The sequence below is a fragment of the Vulpes lagopus genome, chromosome 13 (assembly GCF_018345385.1).
Source record: "Vulpes lagopus strain Blue_001 chromosome 13, ASM1834538v1, whole genome shotgun sequence".
Taxonomy (NCBI): Eukaryota; Metazoa; Chordata; class Mammalia; order Carnivora; family Canidae; genus Vulpes; species Vulpes lagopus.
In genome coordinates this window covers 15902377-15917089 of record NC_054836.1, presented here as the reverse complement: position 1 = coordinate 15917089, position 14713 = coordinate 15902377, and the positions used below count along the sequence as shown (strand labels likewise).

The 14713-nt window shown below is 33.4% G+C and overlaps 1 protein-coding gene across 6 annotated transcripts in view; it reads right to left on the bottom strand.

Annotated features, from left to right (window-relative positions):
• The window catches only part of CFAP69 (cilia and flagella associated protein 69), a 90232-nt gene that overhangs the window by 6665 nt on the left and 68854 nt on the right, over window positions 1-14713 (bottom strand). For all 6 annotated transcript variants that reach the window (XM_041727948.1, XM_041727950.1, XM_041727947.1 and 3 more), the window contains exons 13-18: window positions 12462-12626; window positions 9513-9631; window positions 7516-7634; window positions 4490-4571; window positions 1496-1688; window positions 104-241 (exon numbers count right to left, since the gene is read on the bottom strand). In XM_041727948.1, coding sequence (XP_041583882.1) covers window positions 104-241; window positions 1496-1688; window positions 4490-4571; window positions 7516-7634; window positions 9513-9631; window positions 12462-12626 — 816 coding nt within the window. The remainder of the gene's footprint in view (window positions 1-103; window positions 242-1495; window positions 1689-4489; window positions 4572-7515; window positions 7635-9512; window positions 9632-12461; window positions 12627-14713) is intronic.

The following is a 14713-nucleotide window of genomic DNA, read 5'->3' as shown; positions in this document are numbered from 1 at the left end:
GGGACTTTTGATTAACATGTTTGAAAATAGACTCCAAAGCAAAATCAACTTGCAAAACTCAGCAAAACAGAGGCTCTTGAGAATTTGACAAATAGCTTCTTACCCAGTTTGCCTAGCACAGCATAAATTTTTGCTCTGATATTCTCAGCAACATCCATAACTGCAAGAGTTGGGCAGTTTGCAGGCAATGGCATGATTTTTTGCTCTTCTTGGAAACTAGTAAATAGAGGTTTCTTTGTATCTAATCATTGCATACCATGAAAACATAGAAAGGACAGATAAAAACATTAATAAATTAATATTTAATTTTGAAATTTTAGTCCATAGAATATATAAAAATATTATAACAATAAAATAGTGCCTTGTATATGATTATTCTTTTGAAAGCATTAGTAATCAGTTATTCCTCATTCTGTGGCAAAACTTAAAGCTTTCACTTTTATGATTTACATAAAATATGAAAATTTCACAAAATAACTTTTTAAAAAGTGAAACTCTTATGTAAATAAATTTTCTAATTTTGAGATCCAGTTTAACAATGATGTAATCTCCTTTGCTTTTGGGTTCCATATATTATGCTATAAATACAAAAACGATCTTACGATGTTGCAGATCAAAACTCAAAAATTGGTTGAAATAGAAATCATCAGAAGTTAAAGGGGAAGTATTTTCACTTAAAAATTAACAATATTAGCAGTTGAAAAGAAACTTAAGAGGCTTAGAAAATGTACTCTAGCATTGTAGATTGCTGGTAATTAAACTTTAGGAACATTTGATTTATTTTTATTTAGAAAACAGATTCTTTTATATAAAAAGTAAACTGCATAAATATGAATCAACATAAATATACAAAATACTATAAAAATTGTTTTCAGGCACTTTATTTACATCCCAAACTGTACTGGTAAGTGAAATGTTACTCAATCTATTTATAAAAGCAAGTAGCTCAAGGGAACTTCTTTAGGACATGTTGTTAGGTTTTGTTTTGCTTTTTTTTTTTGAGTTAAACAATAAATTAAACCACTTCCTGAAGATATTCTATAAAAGTATGAACCTGCTACTAATTTAGTTTTCTTCCATTCAATTTATGATAGCAAGTTCCACAAATTCTTGTGAAAAGAACTTTAAACAAAAGAGTAAAAGTCCTTATATTTCCTTAATATCTTTTTAAACTTCTCTTTTTAAAAATATGGGTAAATGATGAATAAGTCCTGGGGATGTAATGAACAGAGTGGTAACTATAGTTAACAATACTTTATTGTATATTTGAAAGTTACTAAGAGAATAGATCTTAAAAGTTCAATTATGAGAAAAAACTTGTAACTATGTGTGGTAATGGATGCTACTAAACTTACTGTGGTAATCATTTTGTAATATATACATTTATTAAATATTATGTTGTACACTTAAAACTAATGCAATGTAATATATCAATTATAACTCAATTAAAAATATGCAACTAACTGCTACTACTAACAGTTATAAGTACACTTACCAATGATCATCCCATGTTTATCACGTTTTACTCCCAGTTCTTTTTCTTCCTTTCTCCACAATTTAATTAAAAGACTAGCAGCTGTTTGGTCCTTCTTCCCTCGCCAAGCATTGACATGAGCCGTAGTTTTGGGATTATCACAAAATTCAACCATTATTCCAAGTATTAGATTACAGAATTTTTTTTGGTTCAACTTTTGCAAGGAAATAGGAAAAAAAAAGAGTTGCAATAAATTTTAAGAATTATTATCTTCAAATAAGACCCCAAGAAACACTTGTATTAATCAGTAATTTTCTTCTAAATGGCTGCCTTATAAAATTAACACTCTACTTAAGTATGATTTGGGACAATCTCCTATTAAAAAGTATGTTTCAGACATTAAGAATTAGAATAAAAAGAAAAAGATTCAATATAATTCTGATATAGTCATAAATGTATGTAATGATCAAAAATGTAATTGATTTGTTTCAGTCCAGAGAAAAGAGAAATTGTAGAAATAAGTGAAGATGTTCACTTTAAGTGGAGTTAGTAATCAGTACTATACATAGTTTGCTGTAATTATAGGATCTTTCTAATTTACATGCTTTATTAAGGTTTGTAAAGACTCATAACTAGAACCTTGTTGTGACTAAGAAAATAACTGATGGTAACTGCAAGTGGCAGTCACATATGAAAAAAAATCAAAATGAGATGGAATTTTGTATTTTGAAAAGTAAGCATTTAAGAGAAATTATCTAGCATATTTCCTTTGTTTTGCTACTAGTTTTCAGGAAACCAAAATTTAGGTATGGAAAAGTCCATCCAGAGTAGTAGTCTTCCCACAGTAATTTGTGTCTGAAATATTTTTTGCTGATTAACTCCTAGTATACCACTAATAGAATACAGCAAAGGAAAAATGTAACCTGTTGTTTAAACTGCAAATATTATCACTTTCCTCTTTTATAAAATGACGGATAATATTACCTGCTTTAGTGAGTTATTTATAATAAATTATATGAGTGCCTGGCATATAGAAAGCTCTCAATAATATTTAACATTATTAGCAATTATTATCATTGCATACTGAATAAATATTTTAGCAGATTGTATTTTTCCCCCAAAGATTTTATTTATTTATTCATGATAGATATAGAAAGAGAGAGAGAGAGAGAGGCAGAGACAGAGGCAGAGGGAGAGGCAGGTTCCACGCCAGGAGACTGATGCGGAACTCGATCCCTGGACTCCAGGATCACGCCCGGGGCCAAAGGCAAGTGCAAAACCTCTGAGCCACCTAGGGATACCCTTTTAGCAGATTGTATTAAGCAGAATCCACAACCGAGTTTTTTATTCCCATACTTCACTTTCAATAAAAAGAGGCAAATGTCAAGGGTTGGAGTTGATATAAAAACTTCATTAAAGAATATTTGTAATCTGTAACTGGATTGGTTCAATCTTCATTAGACACAATTTAAAAATTATATTCATAATAATATAAAACATTTACATGGTAAAAATATGTGTCAAGAACTATTCCAAATACTGTATGTGTGTGTGTGTGTGTGTATGTATGTGCATATGTGCACACATACACATAATCACTCATATAATTCTCCCAAGAGCACATGGGATAGATACTGTTATCTCTGTTCTACAGATGAAGAAACATATAACAGAGATGTTAAATACTTGTCCAAGTTACACAGCTAACAAGTATTGGAAGCCTCAGTCAGACTGTGCTCATAACCACTGTGTTATATGGCTTCTTCTACCAGTTTTATGTCTTTCCATCAGAGATCCTAGTGGTGAAGGAGAGTGAACACAAGTGAGAAATGTCTTTATGTCTTTTATATAACCTTAAATATTCACAAAGAATTTAATTATTTAATATATACATGTTTAATATAAGTCCCACTTCCTAGTCTTTAAGTAAAAACAAGATTCTAGGAATTTGTGCCAAATTAATTCTGTAACTTTGGGAATCCCCTGACACATCACCATGCGCATACTCTCATCAGAGAAACATGGTAAGCTATATATCATATAGTAAAGCCACACATATATCCTTCTGTATTATGTCCATTTTCCTGGACTTTCCAAGGGTTTCTGGTTATGATTAATTCCTGTTTATCAAAGTGGGCTATTATTATTATATATTTTTTTGTTTGTAATGTTTTCTATCTAATGAGTTTGCTCTCCTACCTGCCAACTAATTTTATTTCAGAGAGATAAAGGGACACAAATAACTTTAGCACCTTTGCTAAATCCACGTAGGTTATTCTGTTAATAAATAAAATCATTCTGTTAATAAAATCATGAATGGTGGCAATTATATGCAGTGACATAGGTAGAACTGTATGTGAGAATCTCTCTCAAAGTTTTATTGAAACCAAATTATACTTTTCCTCCCATAGTATCTTGACATGGATCTATGTAGAATTGAGGCCAGTAGGGAATTACTTTGAGGATAACTGAGGGTCTTTGCCATTCTTTGTTGGTGTTAGATGGCAACTTTTTCTGACTGACTTAATGTATTCATTCCTGCTCATTCTGTAGAATGGTCTTTGACGCACTAGATTCTTAACATTGCCTACAAACTACTCAGTTCTTTAAAAATGCTGATTTTTACTCCTTTGTTTAATGTGGGCCTTAACTTTTAATACAAAGAGAAGAAGTTAGAAGTTATTAATAATGATTATGGGTTTTGATATTGTCTAGCATTTCACAAACTATTTCTTTGAAGATTGGTGGGAGAAATCCTATAAAACAAATTATCTGCTGTTATGTGTTTGGGAGTGCTGACCTAAGTAAACTGGTTTCTTCACAGGGGGAATTTCCAGAGCCTTTACCATACCAATGCAAAATATGAATCTCCAGGTGAGATTTTGTTTAATACAAACACTTTAATGTGATATGGGGGCATATTTAATTACAGAATAGTGTTCTGTGGCACTTAGTTTTGGAAAGAGTTAATAAAAACATATTTAATTGTTTACAATTATTAACAATCATACTTACTGCCAGTAAGTCCAAAAGGAGAAAAATGCCTTCCTTTTCAAGAAAGTAATCCTCTGATGGATAACACCCTAAAATACAGCACCTTAAATAAAAAGGAAGTTATTCATTTAACAAGGATTCTGCTGTTTATATACTATTGTCTACTTCTATATTTTTTGACTGTTATAGATGCCTCATATAGGAGAAATATGTATAAGCAATAGTCTTCTGTGACCGACATTTCACTTAGTATAGCGTCTTCTAGGTCCATCCGTGTTGTTATAAATTGTAGGATTTTCTTTTTTTCAAGGATGAGTAATATTCTATTGCATGTATATGCCATATTTTCTTTCCTTATCCATTCATCTATTGATGGACATTTGGGCTGCTTCAATATCCTGGCTATTGTGAATAATGCTGCAATGAACATGGGAGTGCAGCTATTTCTTCAAGATCCTGATTTCAATTCTTTTGGATAAATACCCAGAAGTGGGATTGTTGGATCATACGATGGTTCTATTTAAAATTTTTTTCTTTTTGAGGAACTTCCATACTGTTTTCCATAGTGGCTGCACAATTTGCAGTCCCATCAATGTCAACAGATTCTCTTCTCTACATCCTCACCAACACATATCTTTTTTTTCCTTTTTTTTTTTTTTTTTTTGATAACCATCCCATCAGGTATAAGGTGATAACTCATTGTGGTTTTGGTTTGCATTTGATGACTAGTTGTTCTATATGAATCTTAGGATTGTATTTTCTATTTATGTAAAAGTATATCTTTAGGATTTAATAGGGCTTACATTAAGGTATATATCACTCTGGCTAGTATGACATTTAAACAATATTAAATATTAATTATTCCTGTTTTAATCTTTATTATTTCCTTTATTCTGCTAACTTTGGGCTTAGTTTGTTCTTCATTTACTAGTTACTTTAGATTTAAAGTTAGGTTGTTTATTTGAGTCATCTTTTTCTTTTTAGATTTATTTATTTATTTGCAGGGGAGGGGCAGAGGAAGAGGATCTTCAGGCAGACTCCCCACTAAACAAGAAGCCCTACACAGGGCTTGATCGGAGGACCTATGAGATCATGATCTGAGCTGAAACCGAGAGTCCAATGCTTAAGTGACTGAGCCACCCAGGCACCCCCATTCTTCTTTTTTATGTAGATATTTATACCTATAAATTAACTTCATAGTACTGCTGTTGCTGTACCATATAAGTTTTGGTATTGTTGTGCTTTCACTTTATTTTATTTTTAATTTTCCTTTTGCTTTTGTCTTTGACCTAATGGTAGTTAAAGAGTATGTTAATTCCCCTGTATTTCTGAGTTTTCCTAATTTCTATTTGTTATTGATTTCCAGTTTTCTTCCAGTGTGGTCAGAAAAGATATTTGGAATGATGTAAGTCTTAAATTTGTTAAGACTTATTTGTGACCTTGCATGTTGAACCAGCCCCCCATCCTGTGGTTATCTAGGTGCTCAAAAATTACCTCATTAGGGGCATCTGGGTAGCCCTTTTGGTTAAGCACCTGACTTTGGCTCACATCACGATCTCAGGGTTTTGGGATGGAGCCCCACAGCAGGTTCCCTGCCCAGCAGGGAGTCTGCTTGTCCCTATCCCCATTCATGCTCTGTCTCTTTAATAAAGAAATGAAATCTTTTTAAAAATTACATCATGACATAAACTCAGATGTGATTGAAAGGGGCTTGTTATGAGTAATAAAAAACACTGCCTTCATAGTTATTACTCTGAAGCTATTACAGGAACTGGGAATTAAAGACCAGATACTATAACAAAAGATGTTCTCATTGCTCTTATTGATTAGGAAATGACAAAAATTTTAGGAATTCTGTACTAGGAATGGACCAAATATATATTTCTTAATATAAATCACAATAGGGATCCCTGGGTGGCGCAGCGGTTTGGCGCTTGTCTTTGGCCCAGGGCGCGATCCTGGAGACCCGGGATCGAATCCCACGTCAGGCTCCCGGTGCATGGAGCCTGCTTCTCCCTCTGCCTGTGTCTCTGCCTCTCTCTCTCTCTCTCTGTGACTATCATAAATAAATAAAAATTAAAAAAAAATATATAAATCACAATAACCACAGAGCTTAAAACGAACATGTATTCTACTGCTACTGAGTGGAAATATTCTGCATATGCCTGTTAGGTCCATATAGGTCTATAGTCATTATTTCCCCCTCCAAAGATGTTGCAGTGTGGCTCTCATGAATTCCACCCAAATAGGGCAAAAGAAATGTGTTAAGTGTTAATGATACATGAAACTCAAGTAATTTTTTCCAAGATGAAATTTTGTAAATTAATGTTAGGAAAAGCGGTATGTGTGTATGTATATATGTATGATTTATTTTTTGCTCTTTAGGAATGCTAAAAAGTATGGGGAAAAAATTGCTTAGGAAATACCTAATCAATTGGTTTTCAACTCTTTGAAGAGGAGATGAATGAATTTGACAGTTTTCAAGCATAAGAATACTATATGAGATGCTAAATACTAAAGTAGATGCTTGTGTTCTCCTAGACCAGGCCAAAATGGAATGGATTCAAATCATAAAATCAAAGATTTAAGTTTAGATACAAGAATGGTTTTATAAATGAGCTGTGGACAAGATTACTTTCCAAAGGACTCTGATAGGTGTCATTTCTAGACTATTGAAAAAGGTATTGGGAGAATTATCTTTCAGGTATGGTTTTGAGGGAAGAAATTTTTTTTATGAATTAAGCAAACTTTTACTGAAGCTTAAATTATGGTACAGAAATACATTCCAACTAATTTAAATCCAACACCGTGAAGAAATTATAGCACCCAAATTTTCTCTTCTCTATCATACAGTCTAGGATTAATTTTTATTACTACTCAATCTACAGTTTTAATATTTCTAGGCTTTATTTCATACAAATTTGTGCAGTTTTAAAAAATTAGAAATCTTAAATCTATTAGAAACAAAAATCAGACTTTAAGCCGATAAAGAGCATAGAAGAAATTTCCTTGTTTTGTGGTTCTAACTTGGGGACAATAATACTCACCAAATGCTGTCCAATGTACTAAAAAGAAGTACATTATAGCCTAATCCACTTTGTAACTTTGTGGGGTCTGTTTTCATTACACGGAGAATTATATCCACTCCTTCAGTTCCGAACATTTCCTAAGGGATTTAAAATTATTTTTGAAATAAATAATCTCACCCTTTCCTGTTTCATCTTGTCCCCTAAAACTTATTCTACTAGATAAATAGAACAACATTGCTAGTTTCATACAATTTTTTTGAATTTGCTTTCTTTCAGGAATTTAAGACAAAGTACTATAAAGCTAATCATTTTAAGATACAGCATCAATCAATATGCTAGCTTAATGTCCCTTTATATTTTTTGTTTATTCTCATTTAAAAAAAGATCCGTAAGCTTACCCCATGACTTTCTTCTACATTATCAGTAAATGTAGTCCACTATCCTGTCAGGTGAATACTAGCTAGCAAAAGTGAAATGGAGGCTAAAATTCTATTGTGGAAGACTTTTAAAATATTACCAAGAGGAGAAATAAACACAAATGGTGGTTAAAACCCCTAATAATTTATATGAAGTTATTACTGGTTAATATTTGTCACTTACCAATTTCCTTCCTCACTGTTTTGTTCAGCTCTGGTACCCAGTAAAGCAGGACTATGACTATTCTTTCAGAAGAACATAGGCACAGGAGGACAGAATATAAGGAAAAGTTGCATCAAAGTTGAGAGCGAGGTATGCATTTACTGTTCTTGTTGCCTCTCGCTAAAATTCTCTGTTGGAAACTTCATGATTTAAAATGTTTATCTTTGCAGTTCTGCCTTTTGCTATTTAAATTAACAATCTTGGCTGGAGATTCAGAGCTTGTTACAGAGTTAAAAAAGACCAAAGGGAATTAAACTCTTTTTCTAACTTTTAGTTCTAGGTATGAACCCAATTTTTTCCTTCAAGTTTTTACTTAAATTCCAGTTAACATACACTGTAATATTAGTTTCAGGTGTAGAATTTAGTGATGCATGTGCTCATCACAAGTGCCCTCTTTAATATCCATCATCCTTAACGCAATTTAAACTCAAAACAACATTTATAATCTTTTATCCACTTAGGAAGAATGGGTTGCCAGTTTCTTAAAAGCATATACCTACTTATTTAACATTAATTGCACTTCCAGGTATTTATCTAGGAGAAATGAAAGCATTATGTCCACAGAAACACTACTATAAAAATGTTCTCTGAAGGTTTATACATAATAGTCCCAAGTGGAAACAATCTGTGTTTATTAATAGGGAAATGGAGAAAAATTGTGGGTATATTAAAACAATGAAATACTACTTGGCAATAAAAAGGAATGAATTGCTGATTTATTCCTGCAAAAACGTGGATATATTTCAGGAATATGATGATGACAGGACCAGATATAAAAGAATAAATCACATTTAGATATGATTCAAATAAAGTAAAAGAATAGGCAATACTAACTTATGGGGATAGAAATCAGGATAGTGGTTACCTGAAAGTAAGTAGGGGGATGGCTGCTAAGGGGCATGAAAGAATTTCATATGGAATAACAATAGTCTGATTGGTTGGTTGGTTGATTGATTGGTTTTTAAAGATTTATTTATTCATGAGAGACACAGAGAGAGAGAGAGGCAGAGACATAGGCAAAGGCAGAAGCAGTCCCATAGGCAGAGGGAGCCTGATGCAGGACTCAATCCCAGGACCCCGGGATCACGATCTGAGCCAAAGGCAGATGCTTAACCACTGAGCCACCCAGTTGCCCCACAATAGACTTTTAATTGAGATATTGGTTAAATGTGTGTATATATTTGTATATATTTATCAGAACCTATAATAATACATACTTAAGATATATACTTTATATAATTATATTCTTCTTATAAAAAAGAATATTAAATCCTCACAAGATTAAGAAACAGCAACATTATGGACACCAAGAAACAGTTCATCATGTTAGGTAATTGGGAGACCTGAAAAAAACTTTGATTCACGGGCATACATACCTTCCTAGGAATATGATGTTCACAAAGACTGGATAAAATAAGTAATATATCAGATTGAATTTCCAAAACAATGACTTCTTCTTTGTCATCAGACTGGCTTATTGTATTTTTAAAAACTCCTGGTGTGAAAAAATTGAAAGAATGTAAACTTAGTGGACATTGTAATTTTTATTTTGATCAATTACTGTTTTGGAATCCCTTCTTTAAAAAAAAAAAAAGAAATCCCTTCTTATAAAATTTCAGTTAGAGAAACTATTTTAAAAGGGGCTATTTTAATTGCATAGTTATGTAGAGAATGTAGACAGAAGGTGATAAATGGATTCTTTGAGCTCTGAATACAATCAGTAGCCCCATATATTTATATAGCATTTCTAGTACAGAACTAATGGAGTGTTATTACAAGATGCCCTATTACCTGATACTCTGCCCAGCAAACAAAACTATTTATAGAAATATGCAGAGTGTCATGAGGCAGAGATGAGTGCCATTGCAAATATATGACTTAAATACCTGATCACAGTTTTCTCATCTCCTCATGGTTAATGGTCAATTTTAGGCAAAGGTGGAAGACCTCTCTAAGTATGTGTTCTCTTCCTGTTACTTCTTTCTGCATCCTCTCCTTATGTCTACCTGGAGGTGTCTTCAATAACTTTAGGTAGCAGTATTCCCATGTCCTTTGAAATCTCTCCCTAGCTTCTAATAAAAAATTAGACTGGAAAAGAGCCAATTACACTGATGGAATGACAGTCACAATAAAATTTTGCTTCAAAAAGGAATTTTTCTTTAAGCTTTAAAACGAGGAACAAAAGTCATCGCTTCTCTGCTAAAGGGGTCATTGGCATTAGCAGGAAGGGGTGGACTTCTGTTCCAAAGTAAGAGAGTCATGGAAATCACAACTTATTTCCATAGCTGGCCCTAAAGGGATGATCCTTGGTCCTGTTAGGATGAATGACAGAGGCAACATCAGTCCCTAGTGGGACTAGTCGAGCATGGTGCAGGCATGTCACTTTCTCTGTTGTCTGTAACACGTTATGTTGATATTGAATTATTTCCTTCATATTTCATTATCCTTTAGCTGCCTTTACTCTCTCCTTGTTCTATTCTAAGTCATCTGATAAATTTCTTTTGGATTCCTTTTTCTAAAAAAGCACTATATACATAACTTCCTTGATCAAAACCGCTACTGGCTCTGCATGTCTAAAGAGCATGCTATTCAAAACTTTCTAGCTTGGCTCCTGACTAGACATATTATATCTCATATTACTTGTTTTCATAAAACATTTTTCCAATTTCTATTTTTAACTATTTTTAAATTGAAGTATAGATGATACATGTCTTCATAAACAGACTTCAGTTAAGCTAGCTCTGAACACATTATTTTACATATTTTAACACGATGTGTCTGCTTATGCTGTTCCCTTGCTTTAAAGACCATCTCCTCTTTTCCTCTCAAAACTAGCTTTACCCTCACATCCAAGCTCAATAAAGGTAATTGTCAAAATTACCTAGCGTTAAAAACTGCTGAAAACTCTTAGTTTCTGTGGTATTTACTCTCTGTATTACTCATTAGAGGCCTTACTAATGGTGTAGGGTAACACATGCTATCTTTCTTTGATATACATCTTTTTTTGTCCTCATCAAAGGCAAGGTCCACAGTGTCCTGTTGTATACATGTTTGTGATCCCAGTGCCCCCATGTGTATTATAAACATTTGCATTTACAGTGCACTTACTATTTGTTGAGCAAACTGTTTGTTAAGTCCTCTGTTAGATTGTGTAAGTGACAGGAGGCCACTGCCTCTAAGAACTCACATGATAAAGAGCAGATTCTTTCAAGTTAAAGGGAAAAAAATCCCAAGAAGAAGAGAATCCTTCTGTATTTGTTTTCCCTTTTCTCTACCCCACCTCCTACCTGGACTCTTACCTGGACATATGAAATGTTGTATTTTCTGGACTCCATCCAGTTAGGTTGGAACCTTAACACTGAATTCTGTACAATGGAGTGTGCATGGAAGTGATAAAATCTACAGGTTTGGTTATCCTGAGTAAACTCATCAAGAAAATGTTTTTGCTCAGTACCCTTTTCAATATCCTTAAAGGGAACCATTATTTTAATATTTTTTAATTAAAAAAATAAATATACTTTATTTAAATTCAGTGTGCCAACATATAGTATAACACCCAGTGCTCATCCTATTAAAGGGGACCACTCCACTCCACTAATGATGAAAAAGTACTTTAACATGTAGAAGAGCTTTTGAGTAGGTGTTTATAATTAATTGACATCCAGTAAATTATCTGTTACTCATGAGGCAATCACTGAATTTGATTATGACCAAAATAGATCTTTTCAAAGTCAGGAAGGTTAGGGCCAGAAGACTACTTATTTTTTGGTTAACAAAAACTATAAAGCTTTTGTTTAGGGCTTCTGAATTTTATTCCAAGCTCAGGAATATGATGATGTATATATTTTGGGGATAAGGTTATTCAATATAGTCAATTCTAAGTTGAAAATCAAGGATATCCTGCCATAATATAACAGAAAAGAATCTTCTGTGTACATTTCTGTATATACCAGCACATACCATGTTCTGGTATGTCAGATGCATCAGAAAATGTGATGTTATCCTCTTTTAAATGACTTCAAAAGCCTAGCCAAAAAAGGGGTGATCTTATTATAAGAAAAATGAAGGTAATAGTAGCCCGTTTTAAAAAAAAGGTAATCCCAAATGAACTTGTATGTCAAGTGAGTAAAGAGATGTTTATAGAATGAGTGATCATGATGTTTTAGTAAAGACAAACTGATTTATAGCAATGATATGAAACAAAAATCAAGAGAATATTCAGGTGTTTCTGAGCTAAAAAGACAATAAATTTGTAAAAAAACATTTAAAATAAAACCTCTAATTTATAAATATTCTACTTTCATAAGTACACAAACATGTTTTACCTATCAGTTGCTGAATTGTTCCTTTTTCACAAAGATCATTGTTTATAGTCTCATCCTCAAGGTAGACCATGGCTCTCAAGAGTCTTAAACTATAACGCATCTGGGCAAACTTGTTGCCACGGCCACCTGTACCATGAAAACTGTTACCATGACTAAAGAAGGGATCTGTGGAGAAATATTAACAATTTAACAATTTACATTATGAAATTTAAAATATAAAGCATTTCAAATAAAATAAATCAGATACCTTATGTATCTACCCTTAAGTATAAACAGATGCTAAAATTTTGTCATATTTGCTTTTTTTTACAAGAGTAAATATTATCCTTTCCCCTTCTTCTATTCCCAGAATAGGAATATGCTTTAAAATTTTACTCAAATGTATCATAGTGTATCTTTTGTAACTTGCTACTGTTATTCAACACTATGTTTTTTAAAGTATTTACATTGTCACAAGCAAATCTAAATCATTTAATTACTTTCAGCATTCATTTTGTTTGTTTTAGAGGGCAGGGAGCAGAGGGAGAGGGAGAGAGAGAGAGAGAATCTTAAGAAGGCTTCAGGCCCAGCACAGAGCCTGATGTGGGGCTCAATTTTACAATCCTAAGATCATGACCTGAGCTGAAAGCAAGAGTCAGATGCTTAACAGACTGAGCCGCTAAGGTGCCCCTGAGTAATCATTTTATAAATAAATCACAGTTTATCCATTCACTAGTACAGACTGCTACAGTGAACATTCTGGTACAATGAGCATTCTGGTTTATACCTTCTTATTCCCACTGAGAAAGGTTTTGCCCATGTGATACCAGAATCATATAAGGTACACTCACATTGAATTTTTTTTTAAGATTTTATTTATTTAACACCATGGACGAGCACAAGCAGGGGGAGTGGCAGGAAAAGGGAGAGGGAGAAGCAGGTTCCCCCCTGAGCAGGGAGCCCAGATGCATGTCTTGATCCCAGGACCCCAGGATCATGACCTGAGCTTAAGGCAGACACTCAACTGGCTGAGTCACCCAGGTGCCCCTCTCACACTGAATTTTACTAAAGTCCTTAAATTGCTTCCCAAAGTGGTTATATGGATAGAATGTACAAGACTAATAGATTTTTTCCCAGTCTGTTAAATGGGAAATTACAATTCATTTCCCATTTAATATAGTCCATTCTAAGTTGAAAGTCAAGGATATCCTATTCAGTCTGTTACATGGGAAATGACAGTTGTTATCTTAATTTGCATTTCTCTGATTACCAATAAGGTTGAACATCTCTTAATTTTTTTTTTTTTAATTTGAGATTTTGTCTGTAACTTGACAGTCCCTATTCTTTGTGGGGTTATTTTCTTTTTGAATTCTTTATGAGCCTGGATCCTAATCCTTTAGTCACAGGGACAGAAATGTATTCTCTTGATTTGTAGATTGCTATTTTATTCAGATTTAGTCATACAGGCATTTCTAAATTTTACATTATTAAATGTATTAATCTTCTGTATACCTTAAGCTCTTCTAGTCTTTATTAAAAGTCTTTTCCTGGGAACCCTAGGTGGCTCAGCCGTTGAGCATCTGCCTTAGGCTCAGGGTGTGCTCCAGGGTCCTGGGATTGAGTCCTGCTTTGGGCTCCCCACAGGAAGCCTGCTTCTCCCTCTGCCTGTGTCTCTGCCTCTCTTTGTGTGTATCTCATGAATAAATAAATAAAATCTTTAAAAAAAGTTAAGTCTTTTCCCTACCCTGTTATCATAAAGATATTTTCCCATGTTTTCTTCTAAGATTTTTACAGCTTAACTTTTCATATTTAGAGATTTAATTCATTTTGCACTTTTTTTTAACAAGGTGAAAGAACCTTATTTTTATTTTCATTGAAAGCAATATAATCAAAATTAGTGAAAGGGAATAAAGGAAAAGGAGAGAGGATGAGTGAAAATATCAGTGAGGGTGACATGAGAGACACCTAACTGGGAAACGAACAAGGGGTGGTGGAAGGGGAGGTGGGTGGAGGGTTGGGGTGACTGGGTGATGGGCACTGAGGGGGGCACTTGGCAGGATGAGCACTGGGTGTTATGCTAAATGTTGGGAAATTGAACTCCAATAAAAAAATTTAAAAAAAAAAGAAAGCAATATTATCTCCGTTAATGCCAACCTCCCATATGTTCTATTTCATTGGTCTATTCCTTGTCTTATACCATACAGTTTAAATTATTATAGCTTATGGTAGGTCTTGATAAACAGCATAGCGAGTTTTCCTTTCTTTACAATAAT